This window comes from Temnothorax nylanderi, unplaced genomic scaffold (genome assembly GCF_030848795.1).
Source record: "Temnothorax nylanderi isolate EJ_2023f unplaced genomic scaffold, tnyl_v1.0 TNYL_tig0161_pilon, whole genome shotgun sequence".
NCBI classification, from domain to species: domain Eukaryota; kingdom Metazoa; phylum Arthropoda; class Insecta; order Hymenoptera; family Formicidae; genus Temnothorax; species Temnothorax nylanderi.
The window spans coordinates 149,292-166,332 of record NW_027249223.1 but is presented as its reverse complement, the minus strand read 5'-3'; the positions used below and the strand labels follow the sequence as shown (position 1 = coordinate 166,332).

Genomic DNA, 17,041 nt, shown 5'->3' with positions numbered 1-17,041 from the left:
CGATTTCCCTATCGATCCCTCGCTCTCCATCTCTCGTCTCTCATTCGCTACCGCGCTGACGTGCGTTGCGTATAAATAAAGTATTATAATAATGTATTAAACGCGACCGTGAATGTGTCCGCGAGAATTACGAAAGCCGAGTCAGCAAAACAATGAGTTGCGCAAGCGGCCTACATCCGATCGAGCAACTCAGCAATAATACCGAGGAAGGATGAACGAGCCGATAAAAGGAGACGAGAGGAAGAACCAAGAGGGCAATCGGAGAGTCTGGAGTTAGAGGCAGTGACGGGCATTTCACGCGAATAACCTTTCAGTAAAACAGAGCAATTATTAAATTATCTTTTATTGAAAGTGCCGTTTACATCTATATTATTCCGACTCCTCCGTGGACCAAAAGAATCCGAGTGTCCCTCCGCAAAAAGGGGCACAACATGGCCAGTAGAGTCGATTAATATTTCCATTACTGTTTATTATTCGATTGACGAAGTAAATGTGATCTTATTCGGTTTGAATATACACCTTTGACTTAAAATTTCGGTGTTTTCGTCTTATATTATTGTTGTTTAGTTATCTTAATACAGGTTATTGCGATAAATATTACCACATGCCTCAGTGGTCGAATTGGTACGACACCCTTCACGGAATGAGAGAGGTTCCAGAATCAAACCCTGGCTGAGGTAATATTTTTTGCAATAATTTTAATTATTTAAATGATATGCTTATATATAAGTATCAAAGATTACATCAATTTATAAGGACCAAATCCTTGGTTAAAAGAAGATTATCGTCTTGACGATAATCGAACCAAATCATGGTCGTATTGTCTTGACGATTTTAATGGCCAGTAGAGTCGATTAATATTTCCATTACTGTTTATACATGTAGATTATTATTTTTCTTCATTTTTTCTTATCCCGATGAATAAATTATTATGCTATAATATACTATATTAAACTGTTATTTTTTTAACGTTTTGAAAAAATAACATGTTGAGTGTCCACCCCCACTTACCCCCGCCTACATGTGTACTGTCTATACACATATATCAGCAAATTACTTCCCTTAGTACTGAAAAATAACAGCATTATTACAGCATATACAAACTTTAATGTCCAATTTGTTGTATCTTCTAAACTAATCCCGTCCCTCACTTTTTTCTTGCGTAGAATTACTCAAAAAGACCTTCCCTACAACATATTTAAGTAGCGATAAAATCGGTGAGATTTGACCTTTTATACGCATTCACTCAAAATTTAAAGCTTTTCGGCTATATGATTAGTTTCAATAAAACTAAAAAAATCACTCATTTTTATTTCACAAAAAAATGTTTTTAAAATAAATCTTAAAATCGCTTTTTATTTCTTAAAGTTCAACTCATTAGCTGTTCATTTATTATTAATAAAACTTTTTTTTCTTTATTTTTGACAAAAATACAACACTTTGAAAAAACGTTTTTTTTTCACACTTCTTTTCAATGTCTTTTTACTTATTGCAAAATATTTTTTGTGCTACAACTTTTTTTGATTTTTTTACCCGGATATTCTTTTTTTTCAGTCTTTAAACTATCGGTTAAAGAAAAATTAATTAAAATCGATGCATCATAACATGAATACAAAAAGAAAACTCCAGGTTAGAAATACCCGAGTAGGTGCAAAGAGGAACTTTTTTGAAGTGTATGCACTGAGGGTTAAGACATTTTATCAATAGTTCTCGAGTGTTTGGCGTTATAATGGATGACAGTTGTGTACTTTCTAAAGGACAGCATATCGCACTGTTAGATAATGAAAAATAAATAAACAAAATGTAGAGTATGTGATAGAGGTGAGGAGATATGGGAGCATGTTTGGGAAGAGTGTATGGATTGGAGGTGGGGAAATACGTGGCAGGAAATGGTAGGAGAGGTGTTGGTGAAGGAGGGAGAGGGAAAAAATGGATAAGAAGGTTGGAGGAATTAAGGGGAGAGAGGATGGAAGGGGAGAGGGAGAGAGGAGAGAGAGGGAGAGAGGATGAGAATGTGAGTGAAAGAGAGTGAGGGAAGTAGTAAAATATGTAAACGGAAACGGAAGTCGCGCGCGCGCGTGTGCGCGTGTGCGCGTGTGCGCGTGTGTGTGTGTGTGTGTGTGTGTGTGTGTGTGTGTGTGTGTGTGTGTGTGTGTGTGTGTGTGTGTGTAGGTAGTGTATCTCGCGTAACATTGCACGGCCCTGTGCCATCGTTTCCCTTTCTATATTCTTTCCGACTCGAACCGGAGCGAATTTGACTGAGACTTGGAGTAGTCGTTGTACCATGGCCGCACGCGCCACATTCCTCATGACATTATAATAAAGTATAGATTGGTATTAATATTTATAAAAAGAAAGTGTTGACTACTTCTACCTACATCATCATTCAAAAAATAAGTGATCCAGAATGTAAAAGTTTTGCCACTATAAGGACGATCGGCGTGCATACACAGAATTCTACAAGGCGCACGACGCATCCGTCCAAACATTTTTGGTCCTTAGAGCTGGATCTCTCTGAGAAATTCACGGTTATTTATCGAGGCTTACTTGAGGGTAAGATCACATAAAGACCAAGATATCTAATCGTTGAATTTCAACAGCTGCAGTGCTCATTTTAATCCATCGGGACGAGCCGACCGTTGCAACTTACGAAAGAGGGAGAGAGAGAGAGACAAACTTGATCACGAGGCATACACGAGGCATACACGAGGCATTGCAGAGGATAAGGCTTGCGGCTCACGAGAGCAAGAGAGAGACAGCACTATAACAAGGCAGCGACCAGAGGACGTCGTCGAAATCATACCGACGAAATTCAAAGCGTATTTATATTTGCGTATTTATATTATCATCTCAAAACGTACTTTATATTTGCGTTAACTAAAACTTCGTATTAATATATTTCGTTCCTGTTATAACTTTAATGACTGACACGATGGCTGACGAGATTCGCGCGCTCGTACAAAGACGTGCTCCAATAAAAGCGCAATTGATTCGATTCAATGGTTATTTAGAAAAATGGTCTGAACGTCCGGACGAACAGCAGTTAATCAAACGTTTTGAAAAAATTAAAACTACATGGGATAGCTTCGAGGAAGTACAGACTAGTATTGATTTATTAAATACGACCGCCACTGGCGCACAATCGGATGATAATGAAAGAGCGTATTTCGAGGAATCATATTTTGAACTAACCGCGCTCAGCGTCGGCTTGCGTCCGTCAGGCCCCCCGCGGCTAACGATAATGTAATGACTGTCCAAAATCAGCTTCCTGTACAGAACGTGACAGCGAATATAAAGCTTCCTACAATTAACTTGCCCACTTTCAGTAGTAATTACGAGGCATGGCTAGGCTTTTATGATAATTTTAAATCTATTGTACATGACAACGCAAATCTTACCCCTGTTCAAAAACTACAATATTTAAGATCATCGTTATCAGATGAAGCCGCGCAGGTAATTCAATCTCTAGAAACTTCCTCTCAAAATTACGACGTAGCTTGGGCTCTTATAGTGGAACGTTATGATAATAGAAGAATAATAACACAGCCCCACAAAAAAAAATTTTTTCTGTCCGGCGGACCGGACTAGTCAATTCTTACGTATTTTGGGTCGCTGAATCCGAATTCGAGGTCAGAATTCAAAAGTTGGTTCGTGTTTTTTTTCTAATCTCAAAAAACATACTTTTTTAGTACATTTTGAGCCGTAATGAAAAAGCGCGAGCTAGTTTCGAAATTCTGACCGTGGATTCGGATTCAAAAGCTTGAATCACATAACAATTGACTAGATTTTTTAATACAAAATGGCAGATCCAATATGGCGGACCCAATATGGCGGATGTTTTTTCAAATTGATCCAATTCGCTTGAAACTTGGTACTCAGGGGTTTTTGTGGTCGCTGAGTACGAATCTGATGTCAGTTTTCCAAAATTCAAAATGGCAGATCCAGTATACCCGATGAGTTTTTGAAAATTGACCAGATTCGCCTAAAATTTGTTACTCGAGGGTTTTTGGGGTCGCTGAATACGAATCTGACGTCATATCATAACATAATCACACTGAAAATGCAGTTTTTCCCACATGACTCTGAGAAAGTACAAATCTTATATATTTGACGTCCAAGATCACAATAGTCAAAGTATATCCACCCTGGCGAAAATGAGAAGTTTCATAAACGTTTGTTTGATGTTTACGTGAGCGTTTGCGGAAGTTTGTTGAGAGTTTAGAAACGGTCAGTAGAGAGTTCGTAGAGCGGAAATTGCAACGCTGCAGCGTTTGAAAGGCGTTTGTATATAGTGTTTTTGAGAGTTTGCACAGCGTTTACATGACGTATGACGTTTGCTGAGAGTTCTTTAAAACATTTAGAGATCCTCTGTTAAGCGTTTAGGCTGCATTCGAAAACGTCACCCGGGTACACACGGGTATACTCCCTTCTCCTTCTAACTCGCTGAGATAGAAAGAGAAGGGAGTATACCCGTGTGTACCCGGGTGACGTTTCCGAATGCATCCTAAACGCTTAACAGAGGATCTCTAAATGTTTTAAAGAACTCTCAGCAAACGTCATACGTCATGTAAACGCTGTGCAAACTCTCAAAAACACTATATACAAACGCCTTTCAAACGCTGCAGCGTTGCAATTTCCGCTCTACGAACTCTCTACTGACCGTTTCTAAACTATCAACGAACTTCCGCAAACGCTCACGTAAACATCAAACAAACGTTTATGAAACTTCTCATTTTCGCCAGGGTGGATATACTTTGACTATTGTGGTCTTGGACGTCAAATATATAAGATTTGTACTTTCTCAGAGTCATGTGGGAAAAACTGCATTTTCAGTGTGATTATGTTATGATATGACGTCAGATTCGTATTCAGCGACCCCAAAAACCCTCGAGTAACAAATTTTAGGCAAATCTGGTCAATTTTCAAAAACTCATCGGGTATACTGGATCTGCCATTTTGAATTTTGGAAAACTGACATTAGATTCGTACTCAGCGACCACAAAAACCCCTGAGTACCAAGTTTCAAGCGAATTGGATCAATTTGAAAAAACATCCGCCATATTGGGTCCGCCATATTGGATCTGCCATTTTGTATTAAAAAATCTAGTCAATTGTTATGTAATTCAAGCTTTTGAATCCGAATCCACGGTCAGAATTTCGAAACTAGCTCGCGCTTTTTTATTACGGCTCAAAATGTACTAAAAAAGTATGTTTTTTGAGATTAGAAAAAAAACACGAACCAACTTTTGAATTCTGACCTCGGATTCGGATTCAGCGACCCAAAATACGTAAGAATTGACTAGTCCGGTCCGCCGGACAGAAAAAAAATTTTTTTTTGTGGGGCTGTGTAATTCAAAGCTACATTCGCGCGCTGTTTGATCTCCCGGTAATACCTAAAGAATCTCCAACACAATTACGATCTTTAGTCGATGCCGCCTTAAGACACACACGGGCACTTCATGCTCTTGGTTAACCGACAAAATCTTGGAACGCATTGCTTTTTCATTTGTTGACATCAAAACTTGATCGAAATACTCACAAAGAATGGGAGCGCTCTATTGACGGTACCGATATGCCGTCTGTTGATGATTTCTGGAAGTTTCTAAAGAATCGTTGTCATGTTTTGGAAAGCGTAAGTCAGGAAGCCTTGGTTTACTCGTGTCAGTCAACAAAGAATCAATCACGATCAAACAATATGCGAGGCAATACAAATCAAAAGACGCGACAAGTTCTTGTAACCGTGCATACTAAACTCGAGTGTACAATTTGTAAGCAGAACCATAACACATTTCAATGCAAACAATTTCTCAAAATGAATCGTAACACGAGATTTTCCAAGGTGAAATCCATGGGGCTCTGTTACAATTGTTTAAGACCAAATAATTTGGTAGACGAATGCAGATCCGGTACATGCAGGAAATGTAAACGTAAGCATCACACTCTTCTTCATTTGAAGGCGAATCATTTGATCGGGGATTTGGTAGCTCTAACGCGGCAAGCGCTAATCCAATCGCAAGTCTTCAGGCGGTCGTCGCTTCGCAAGTTCTTTTGGCTACGGCATCCGTGCGTATGCTGAATAACCGCGGAGAGCCCGTCAGGTGTAGGGTTTTGTTGGATAACGGATCTCAGTCTAACTTTGTTACTGAGAAATTATGCAGTACTTTAAATCTCGCCAAGAGAGAAGTCAATATTCCGGTGTCGGGTTTCAATCAAAGCTTAACGCATATTCGCCTTGAAATATCACCTTGGCAGATCCCGAATTCTGTTCCCAACTCCTTCGGAGGTTGACGCTCTTATAGGAGCGGAACTCTTTTACCAGTTGTTATGCGTAGGTCAGATCAAATTAAGCAACTCTGCTTTAATATTACAAAAAACACGACTTGGCTGGATAGCTTCGGGAGCGATACGGTTAGGGGCCTGCGTCGAATCGAATTGCGTTTAATCTAGTAGTAGATTCTTTAGACGCCCAAGTCTCTAAATTCTGGGAACTTGAAGAAGTTTCGAGCGTTAAGCATTTGTCCAATGACGAAAAGGCATGTGAGAGACATTTCTCTCAGACGTACTCTAGGGATAAAAGTGGACGATATGTAGTTAGGCTTCCATTTAATAATAGAAAATACGAACTTGGCGACTTTTATCAACTAGCAAAAAAAAGATTGTATTCACTAGAAAGAAGATTAGCATAGGATCCTCAATTGCGTGAGAAGTATTCAAATTTTCTTGACGAGTACGAAAGGCTTGGTCATATGACTGAGATATCTGTTTCCAACGTGACCGAAGATGGATATTTCATCCCACATCACCCCGTCTTCAAGCGCGACAGCCACACAACAAAATTGCGGGTTGTTTTTAACGCCTCATCAAAGAGTAGCAATGGTGTGTCCGCTCAACGATGTACTTCTCGCTGGTCCGACCCTTCAGGAAGACTTGTTTTCCATCGTCACGAGATTTCGGACCCATCGATATGTATTGAGTGCCGACATTGAAAAAATGTATAGACAGGTCAGGGTTCATCCCGAGGACGTCAAGTATTAGAGGATTTTATGGCGCAAAAATCCAAATGGCCCAATCAAAATATTTAATTTAAGCACGGTAACTTATGGTACCGATCCAGCCTCGTTTCTCGCCGTTCGATCTTTGCTGCAATTATCCGAGGACGAGCGAAGGCGGTTTCCGCTAGCATGCAGAGTTCTTCTTGAGGATTTCTATATTGACGAAGCTCTCACCGGCACATCAAAACTCGAGGAGGCTCAAAGTTTGCGTGAAGAGCTTATCGAATTGTTAGCCTGTGGTGGATTTCATCTACGTAAATGGTGTTCAAACGAACCAAGTCTTTTGGAACCACTGCTGGATAAATCCTTGGACCCTCACATCTGCTTGAGCGAGTCTGAGACTCAGAAGCCATTGGCATCTCCGTGACGATCATCTGATCCACGTCGTAAAACCGTTTCCCGAGTATCAACGAACGACGAAGAGAACCATGCTTTCTCAAGTTGGTTCACTTTTCGACCCCCTCGGACTGGTCGGCCCAGTCATAGTAAAGGCGACAATTATGCTGCAGCGGCTGTGGGAGAACAAACTGGATTGGGATGAGTCGGTTTCTGTGGACGTTGCTATCTCTTGGGACAAGTACAAGGAGCAAATCGAGGTTCTAAATAATTACATCATTCCTCGCCAAATTACAGCAGAGAACGTAATCAACATCCATTTACATGGTTTCTGTGATGCAAGCGAAAAAGCTTATGGAGCCGTGCTATACCTGAGATCTACAATTCTCTTCGGGAATCCACATAGTTCGATTGATCTGTTCCAAAACTCGAGTAGCGCCAATCAAGAGATTATCTTTACCCCGGCTTGAATTGAGCGTGGCGGCTCTTCTTGGAAGGTTGTATGAAGCCACTATCAAATCACTCAGAATTAATTTAAACAAGGAGTTCTTTTGGTCAGACTCTACGATTGCGCTCCATTGGATTCAAACTTCACCACACAAACTGAAAACCTTTATTGCAAACAGAGTTTCACAAATTCAAGAAAGCACTAATTACGGAAAGTGGAGACACGTGCCGTCTCAGGACAATCCCGCAGACGCGTTGTCAAGAGGACAGTTTCTCCGCGAATTTGTCAACAACCCCATTTGGAAAAATGGTCCGATTTGGCTGTCTAAGGATGAAACTGCTTGACCGTCGAATTTAATACCCAGTATTGAAATTCCGGAACAACGCTTAATAATTGTCTTGTCAAACATTCACGTTGTCGATACGGATCTACTTTCAAGATTTTCATCCTTCACTAGGATGAAAAGGATCATAGCGTACTGCATACGTTTTGCTTCTAACAATAAGTGTCGATCCTTGAAAACCATCTCGGAAGACCTCAACACTGAAGATTTGAAGGGAGCCGAAATACGTATTATAAAATTAGTTCAACTCACCGCCTTTGAAAGCGAGCTGCGTAGTTTAAGTCAGAAACGTCCACTAGATAAGAAAAGTATTGTCGCTCAGTTCGTTCTTAGACGTTGATGGAATACTTCGAGTCGAGGGTCGATTAAGATACGCGGATCTAAATTTCAGTCGAAGGCATCCTGTCTTGTTACCGTCTAACAATCACATTACCGAATTGATAATTCGCGAGACTCACATCAGACTTTGTCATGCCGGAAGTCAAGCGACCTTTTGTGCAATAAGAGAAAATTATTGGTTGTTAAATGGAAAAAATCGCGTCAAAGGAGTAATTCGGAAATGTGTGATATGTTCTCGCTGGAAGCCCTCGACTCCTGAGTATGAGATGGACAATTTGCCAAAGATTAGATTAGTAAGCTCGAGACCATTTGAAAATGTCGGTGTCGACTTTTGCGGCCCGTTCTTAATTAAGGAGAAAAAGCATCTAACCAATAAGATTAAGATTTACGTCGCTGTATTTGTGTGTTTAGCTACCAAAGCTGTTCATTTGGAAATTGTGAGCGACCTGACTACTGAAGCGTTTTTTAGCCTGTTTAAAACGTTTTTTCGCACGCCGTGGCAGGGCCCGAGTGATTCAGTCGGATAACGGTACGAATTTTCTGGGTGCGAGTAATCATTTGAAAAAGATATTCGAGTTTTTCCAGAAAAAGAAAAATGAGCAAGCAATCAATCGGTACTTAGCAAATAAAGGAATACAATGGTCTTTTATACCTCCCCGCTCACCGCATTTTGGGCAAATTTTGGAGGCTTCCGTGAAAGGTTTTAAGCATCACATGCGTCGTACGCTTGGAGAAGCCCTCTTCACTTTTGAAAAATTTAATACCTTTGTAATAGAGGTAGAAGGAATATTAAATTCGAGACCTCTCACGCCTATGTCGTCTGATCCACTCGCCCTGACACCAACGCATTTTCTAATTAATACGTCTTTACAAATTATTCCGGAATACGATTTTACAAATGAGAGTTCGAATCGCCTTTCAACAAGGCAACATATTCAAAAAGTAAAGCAGCATTTTTTGCGTTGGAACAAAGAGTATTTAAACGAGCTGCAACAGCATACCAAGTGGATTTCTAATAAAACGCATAATATTAGCATAGGAGATCTTGTAATACTTAAGGAGGCTAATACGCCTCCGTTACGTTGGATCACTGGTAGAGTGACAGTTACTCATCCTGGCGATGACGGTATAGTCAGAGTAGTGATAGTTAAAACAGCCCACGGTGTATATAAGCGATGCGTTAAAAAAATATCTCCGTTACCCATTATAGCATAAGAATCGCGGTATGTCTGGATCTCGCGTAACATTGTACGGCCCTGTGCCATCGTTTCCCCTTCTATATTCTTTTCGACTCGAATCGGAGCGAATTTGACTGAGACTCGGAGTAATCGTTGTACTATGGCCGCACGCGCCACATTCCTCGTGACATTTTAATAAAGTATAGATTGGTATTAATATTTATAAAGAGAAAGTGTTGACTACTTCTATCTACATCATCATTCAAAAAATAAGTGGTCCAGAATGTAAAAGTTTTGCCACTATAAGGACGACCGGCATACACAGAATTCTACAAGGCGCACGTCGCATCCGTCCAGGTAGGCTTAGAAGTAGAATAAGATTAGAGTAAGTGTGTAGGAATATCTGTAAGATTGATGTAGAAGATTAAGTTGTAACCCTGAGGGGAACAATAAATTATATATAGACTTAACGCAACATGTTATATACAGTTAAGTATTCTAAAAGATTTTAAGGGATGATTCCTCATACAAATTCAAGACAAAAACTTCATATAACCACATGTTCGAAACGGCTTAGTTAAAAAAAAACTGGTACGCCACTGATTTTTTTAAGTTTGAAATTTTTTTATGACAAATGGGATAAAGTCTACGAATGAAAAGAAGTCTACAAATTTGAATTTATTTTTTCTCTAAAATGGCTTAGTTTAGCGAAAATATTAAAAAGATCTTTCTTCTGTTGATTTACCCAAAAGATCAGTCTTTATGTCATTTAAACATACAGAGTTTCATTAAAATAATCCGAGTGGTTTTTGAAATTTTTAAAAATAACGAAATTTTTCCTTTAACTTTGACACTCTGTATTTTTGAAACTAACAATAAGCCATTTCGGTCATATGAAGTTTTCATCTTGAATTTGTGTGAGGAATCACCTCTTAAAATCTTTAGAGTACTCAACTACCACCCTGTATAATGCAATTTTTTAATTAATAAACTATTTAAACTTACCTATTTTAAATTATTGATGAAATACACCGAGAACGGCTAATTGCATTGATAACAATGGAAGATTAATTGACATGTAGCCAGCGGAGCTATCTGTAATTAAATGAAAGTATTTATTATAATACTATTTATAATTATATTTTACATGACACAGCAGAAGTATATATGCATATGCATATAAATATAGAATTCCTAAAAATTTTCGAATTAAAGTTACTGTAACAAGAAAATTCGCAAATACTTAATAAAAGTTTTTGAGATCTTTATTTTAGTAGTTTTTGGAACATAAAGGTCTTGAAATACAAATGATTCCTTATACGAGCTATGAGTCACTTATTCGTGAATCATGTTTGCATACGATAATTTAGTAACTACACATTTCAAGCGCTTACTGATATTAAATAAAAATTTACCTTTTGAAGAAAAAGATATACGCCTGTCTACCTACAAAAGGAATATCCGAGAATGGCATCAAATAGGACTAAATCTTTGCAAAAAAGTTGTATATTTTTAAAAAATTTAATCAAAATTTTAAAAAATATTTAATGCAAAAAAACTTAATAGTGCTGCTATACCTGAAAATATTCAAAAACAAAATGTGTGTGTATGAATGAGATGGACATAATATAATTTAATTTAATCTATATATATAAAATAGAATGTCTGTATGTATGTTCTTTATACACTCTTAAACTATTCGACCGAATTTTTACCAAAAGTATATAAAATAGGGGTAGAATTTTTTCCGGAGAATGTTATAGAGTGTATAGTTTTTCGTTACCGATCTTTTTGGGAATCGGTATCCGAAATTTTTGCAATTTTTCGGGAAATAATTGATCGAATTTCAAAGAATTGTATATAAAATAGGGGTAGAATTTTCCGGAGAGTGGCATAAAGTGTATAATTTTTCATTACCGATCTTTTTGGGAACCGGTATCAGAAATTTTTCCAATTTTTCGGGAAATAATTGACCGAATCTTAAAGATTTGTATATAAAACAGGGGTAGAATTTTTCGGGGAGTGCTATAAACTGTACAGTTTTTTGTTACCAATCTTTTTGGGAACCGGTATTCAAAATTTTTTCAATTTTTTGGGAAATAATTGACCGAATTTTAAAGAATTGTATATAAAACAGGGGTATAGAATTTCTCGGGGAGTGCCATAAAGTGTATAATTTTTCGTTACCGATTTTTTTGGAAATCGGTTACAAAATTTTTCCAATTTTTTAAGAAATAAATTGAGTGAATTTCAAAGAATTGTATACGACGGAATTGAACTTTAGTTGATAAAAAAGTGATATTTTTCAATTTATAGCATTTTTGTGGATTGGTGTGTATGTATGTTTGTTTAAGGAGGTTCAATGGCTACAAAAAAATGCAGCCAGTTTCATGAAATTTTAATATGTTGTTCTGGAATGCAAAATAGAATTATGTGAATTTTTTGGGAATTTTTCACCGTCCCGTTTTGAAAAAAATCTACTCCAAATGAAGTCGTTTATAATAATGAAGGATATTAATGAAGGAATATTAATGAAGGAAAACGACTCCCGGGCAAAGCCCGGGGGGGGGGGGTAACCAGCTAGTATTATATATTAATATTAATTATCCTATCTAAAAAAAGGCATGTTAAATCGATACTCGCATCTCTCGAAGTTTATTATTGACTCTTTTCCGCGATGCCGATTGGTTCTCTCGCTGCGCTTACTTCATGAGCGGTTGTCATGGCATATTTTGACAGTTGTGTGTATCTGTTGCTAAATAGCGCGGGCGTAGCGCGTGTCTGTGATGTCTAGTATTATAAATCATCCTCAGTCCTATTACTCGTGCCCGAGCATGGTGACTTCTCTTCATATACATGTGTTGCGCACGTGGATTATACACATTGTATATGGGACCTACAGTTTAACGCCGATTCCGCACGGCTATATTTTTTAGAGAAGTTCTCTTGGCAAGACATACTCTCGGTGGTTTGCCATTGCCTTCCGAGAGGAGAACGAGCGAATATAATTTTTCTAGTTCTACCGGAAATCGAACCCGGGACCTTTGGCTCAATAGACCAGTGCGCTGTCTACTAGGCCACGCTCGTCCTCAGATAGTATTATAAATAATAGTTATTAATATATAAATTATAAATTAAATTATTCAATGTAGCAACGCCAAATTTTTTTGCATTAAATATTTTTTAAAATGTTGATTAAATTTTTTAAAAAATATACAACAGCTTCTTTCCAAAGACTTATTCCTACTTGCCATTTTCTGACATCATACTTTTTGTAGGTAGACAGGCGCGTTTACTTGGCGCTTCTTTTGTATCTTTTTTTAAAAAGGTAACTTTTTATAGGTATTATATCATTTTTTAAGTATGTTATATACAATTGATGTATATATATGGGGCATTCTGGCTGAAATTTTCACATATTCACTCTGACCTACTGCAATAATTTTGACAATTTTTTTCCGAGAAGTATTCTGAAAAATGGAAAATACGTATTTTTTTGTTTGGGCGTACGATCAATATTTCCGACAGTTTAATTTCTGTAAAAATTGAATTTGTCGGTAACTCTATTATTTAAAATAAAATTTGTTCAGTTTAAAATAAATTATATGATGTGTTACGTCCTGTTGACTCCACAATTTCTTTCTTTTGTGGAATCACTCATTTCATCACACGAAATAGACGGAAACCATAAATAGCGGTTATCAATTGAAGCGGATGCACTCCAACTGTCATCGCTCATTAAAAAATAAATGACGAAACCTTCCAGAAAACTCGAGCCTAATAAAATAGGCAAATTATAGACTTGTTGTCACATTCCATGAAATTCCACGAAATAAAGCACGAAATTTCAATTATCTCGAAAATTTCGTGGCATAGGTCGCAATAAATTAAAAACGTCATAAAGATCTGAGGGAACTCTCGGGTCACGGGGCCAAAAAGGGCGCATTGATATCGCGCTTTTCCATGAAACGCGGATACGACTTAAGACCCACGCCTCGCAGTAATTGATAAAGTTAAGCCTCTGGAAGGGACTGTCAAAGGGCAGGGTGATAACAAACTCGCCAATGAATAGCCGCTAGCTAGAAGTTGCTTCATACACAATACCCGAAATTTTGAAGCATTATTTTTTTACAGTGTCAGCATCTAAAAAGTTATTTCTGAAACGATTTTCGAATAGTAAACATGAAGTCACATTTTCCTTAGAAAATACGAACTAATAAGAATGAGATTCCAAGGTTTCGTCATGTTTCTAAACGTTTTGCATTATGGAGTTTTTCGCAATTCGTGAGTAGCTAAAAAACCCTAAAACATTGAATTTCAGAAAAATAGAAACTAATTGTTATACTTAATTCAGACTTTGGCAATTATACGATCATTTTTTGCAACCCTTGGCCGCTATATTGAAATTTAACAATGTGATCAAGAGATCAGCGATTAAAAAAACGCTGCAGCACTTAATTTAATGAGCCTGGAACCAACAGTATAAGTCTCAGTTAAGGCTCCTGGGTACCTGCCGCGGCCATATTGAATCATGACGTCAGAAGCGAGAAAACAACACGTTGAAAATTCTTGCGTGGTACTTCCAAATAAAAAGATATTTGCACCAAATAACACTTGAGATTATTTCAGGACACTTTAAAAATACTTCGAGTTAAATCCCTTTTCCTTGACAGTTATTAAACAACCGTAAAACGAACGTGATACGAAGCCTGTACGATCCCAATCATGGGGGGACACATGGGGGAAACGCACGCGATCTGCCAACTCGGAAGGAGTGGTAAAGACTTCTTGAACGTAGTACATTCCTTGCTAATCTGAAGAACTCGAAGTATTTTCAAAGTTTTATAAGTACATTACACGTTACAGCACTAGCGTGAAGCGAATAATAACGAGGTACCACGCAAGAATATATTCGGTTGTCAAAGCGTTTACTTTCCACGCCTTATAGTTCATTGGTTTTCAGCGTGAGGCGCTACACGATTCCTGGGATGGACACGATCCATGTCGATAACATGTTAAGGTCGATTCAGACACAGCCGTGCCGTACCCGTACCGTATCACGGACAGAAACATTAGACAAGGATTCCTATTGTCTCCATCCTTGTCTAATGTGTCTCCAGCCTTGTCTAATGTTAACGATACGGATACGGTACGGGTACGGCACGGCTGTGTCTGAATCGACCCTTAGCCGATATTGTAGATATTCTGCACAATAATGCAATATGCAATGTACAATTAACATCGTACGTAAAATTAGTTGAAATTGGTTAAACATACGATAAGATTAATTAATTAATCTTATTATATAAATGTTTTACTTCAATATAATAATTTGCTAAAAATATTTTATTCCATAATAATATTGATCTTATACGAATATTGGGCATAACTGGCAATCCGATTATAATGAAAACCTTTATGATTAAAAACTGATGCTGACTAGTGATGCGATTTCGAGTTCGAATAGTTCGGGTACCAGCGTTTTCCTTCCTCGACTTACACACATAGAGACGCTTTGTCTATCCATGTGACGACGCCGAGCGAGCGAGAGAATATCATCCCCTCCTTCTCGCTCTAACTCACAATCAGCTGATGCGATCGAGACTGCTAGCCCAGCTCACGTACTAAAATGCTTTCTCGGCGTGCATTTGAAGGAGAGTGTACGCATTGGGAAGCGCAGATAATGACACTTTAATAGTTTGTAGGGGGGCATCCCTTGAGTATATACTTGAAATATTAACTGACACTAGATAGCCATTCCAAAGTTATTAACAAAATAAGATTTCAGCGTTGTTCATATACTCGTACGGTAATACTCAATCTCGAAATAGCGTGTAGCAGCGCGGTAGGGCGTCTGACTGCTAAGACGCTGGCCCGAGTTCGTTCCTTAGTGCTTCCTTTTATTTTATTTTTTCAGTTATTTTTTTCTTATTATAAAATAATAATTATTTAATTATTTCGAGAACGAAGGAGCATGTAAGAAAAAATTTAATTTGTAAATAGCCAAAATTTATTAATTTTTTTTATATAACAATCGAACACAAGACGTAATAAAGGAACGCACGTTTAACGTGTTTTGGACACAATACGATTTAGAAGAGGGTAAGGAAGAGAATCAAAATGACCCGTCAATAATTTTTCATTAATTGTGACAATTGAAACGAGCATTTATTTGTTATGAAGGTGTAAGGTAGATCGATACTATTCTCGACTAATCACTCTATGTTAATAAATATATCTATTTGTGCAAGGGAAAATTAGTTACTAATTACTATCCTCCTAACCCCTTATCAAACTCTGAACGTTATGTAAAAAAATCATTAAACTTGGACTACTTACAACTTTAATTATTTTTTTCATTTGTTCTTGGAATAATTAAACAATTATTATACAATATTATTATTATACAATATTATTAATTTTATAATAAAAAATAAAAGAAATATAAAAAATTATAAGCACTGGGAAACGAACTCAGGCCACCGTCTCAGCAACCAGACGTCCTACCGCGCTGCTACACGCTAGTTCGAAGTTGAGTATTACCATACGGGTATATAAGTTCCAGTGGTCGGAATTATTTGCACATTCGAGGCGATTTTCGAGAGCTACACCGACTTCTCTCCCCTTGCCGCTCCGCTCGGCCGGCGAGCCCTACAAGTGACGAGCGTGCCGCTCAAGCACAGGGTAACTTTTACATGTCCGCAGGAGCTTGCGAGGGGCGCTCTTCCTAATTATTATTTTCTTATCGAATTTTTTATTGTCGTGTAATTATAACATAAATATATTTATAGCATATATAAAAATAAAAAAACAGGATTTTAATAAAAAAAATTCGATAAAAATAGATTTATAGTTGGCGGCAGTGTGGTCTAGTGGTAGAGCGCCAGACTCGTAATCTGATGAACCAGGTTCGAGTCCACTAGAGCCATGTAACATGGAAAGTTTTTTCCGAAACCGAAGCTGGTGGATTGCAAAATCAACTCGATAGCGTGGAAGAACTGTGGCAAATTAAGTTTAGTATTGGATTGGATGTTTTGTATAGGATACCAAAAAAGCTTAACACTGTCATCAAAAAGGGTAAAGATAGACTTACAATAAATAAAGAAACGAATATTGTTTATCAAATCAATTGTGACAACTGCGAGGCTTCTCATATAGGACAGACAAAAAGACATCTAGAGACTAGAATCAAGGAGCATTGTAATGACATCAAGAGACATGACAGCAATTTCTCGGTTGTGAGCAAACATCGACTACATAACAACCATAACTTTAAGTGGTCAGATCCTAAAATTTTGCATAAGGAATGTAATACGAGAATGAGAGAGATTGCTGAAATGTTTTT

General features: G+C 37.7%; 1 protein-coding gene across 1 annotated transcript in view; it reads right to left on the bottom strand.

Annotated features, from left to right (window-relative positions):
• The window catches only part of LOC139777755 (uncharacterized), a 185,653-nt gene that overhangs the window by 42,476 nt on the left and 126,136 nt on the right, over window positions 1–17,041 (bottom strand). Inside the window, exon 5 of the mRNA XM_071715356.1 lies at window positions 10,702–10,791. Within this exon, the coding sequence (XP_071571457.1) occupies window positions 10,712–10,791 (80 nt within the window). The 3' untranslated portion in view covers window positions 10,702–10,711. The remainder of the gene's footprint in view (window positions 1–10,701; window positions 10,792–17,041) is intronic.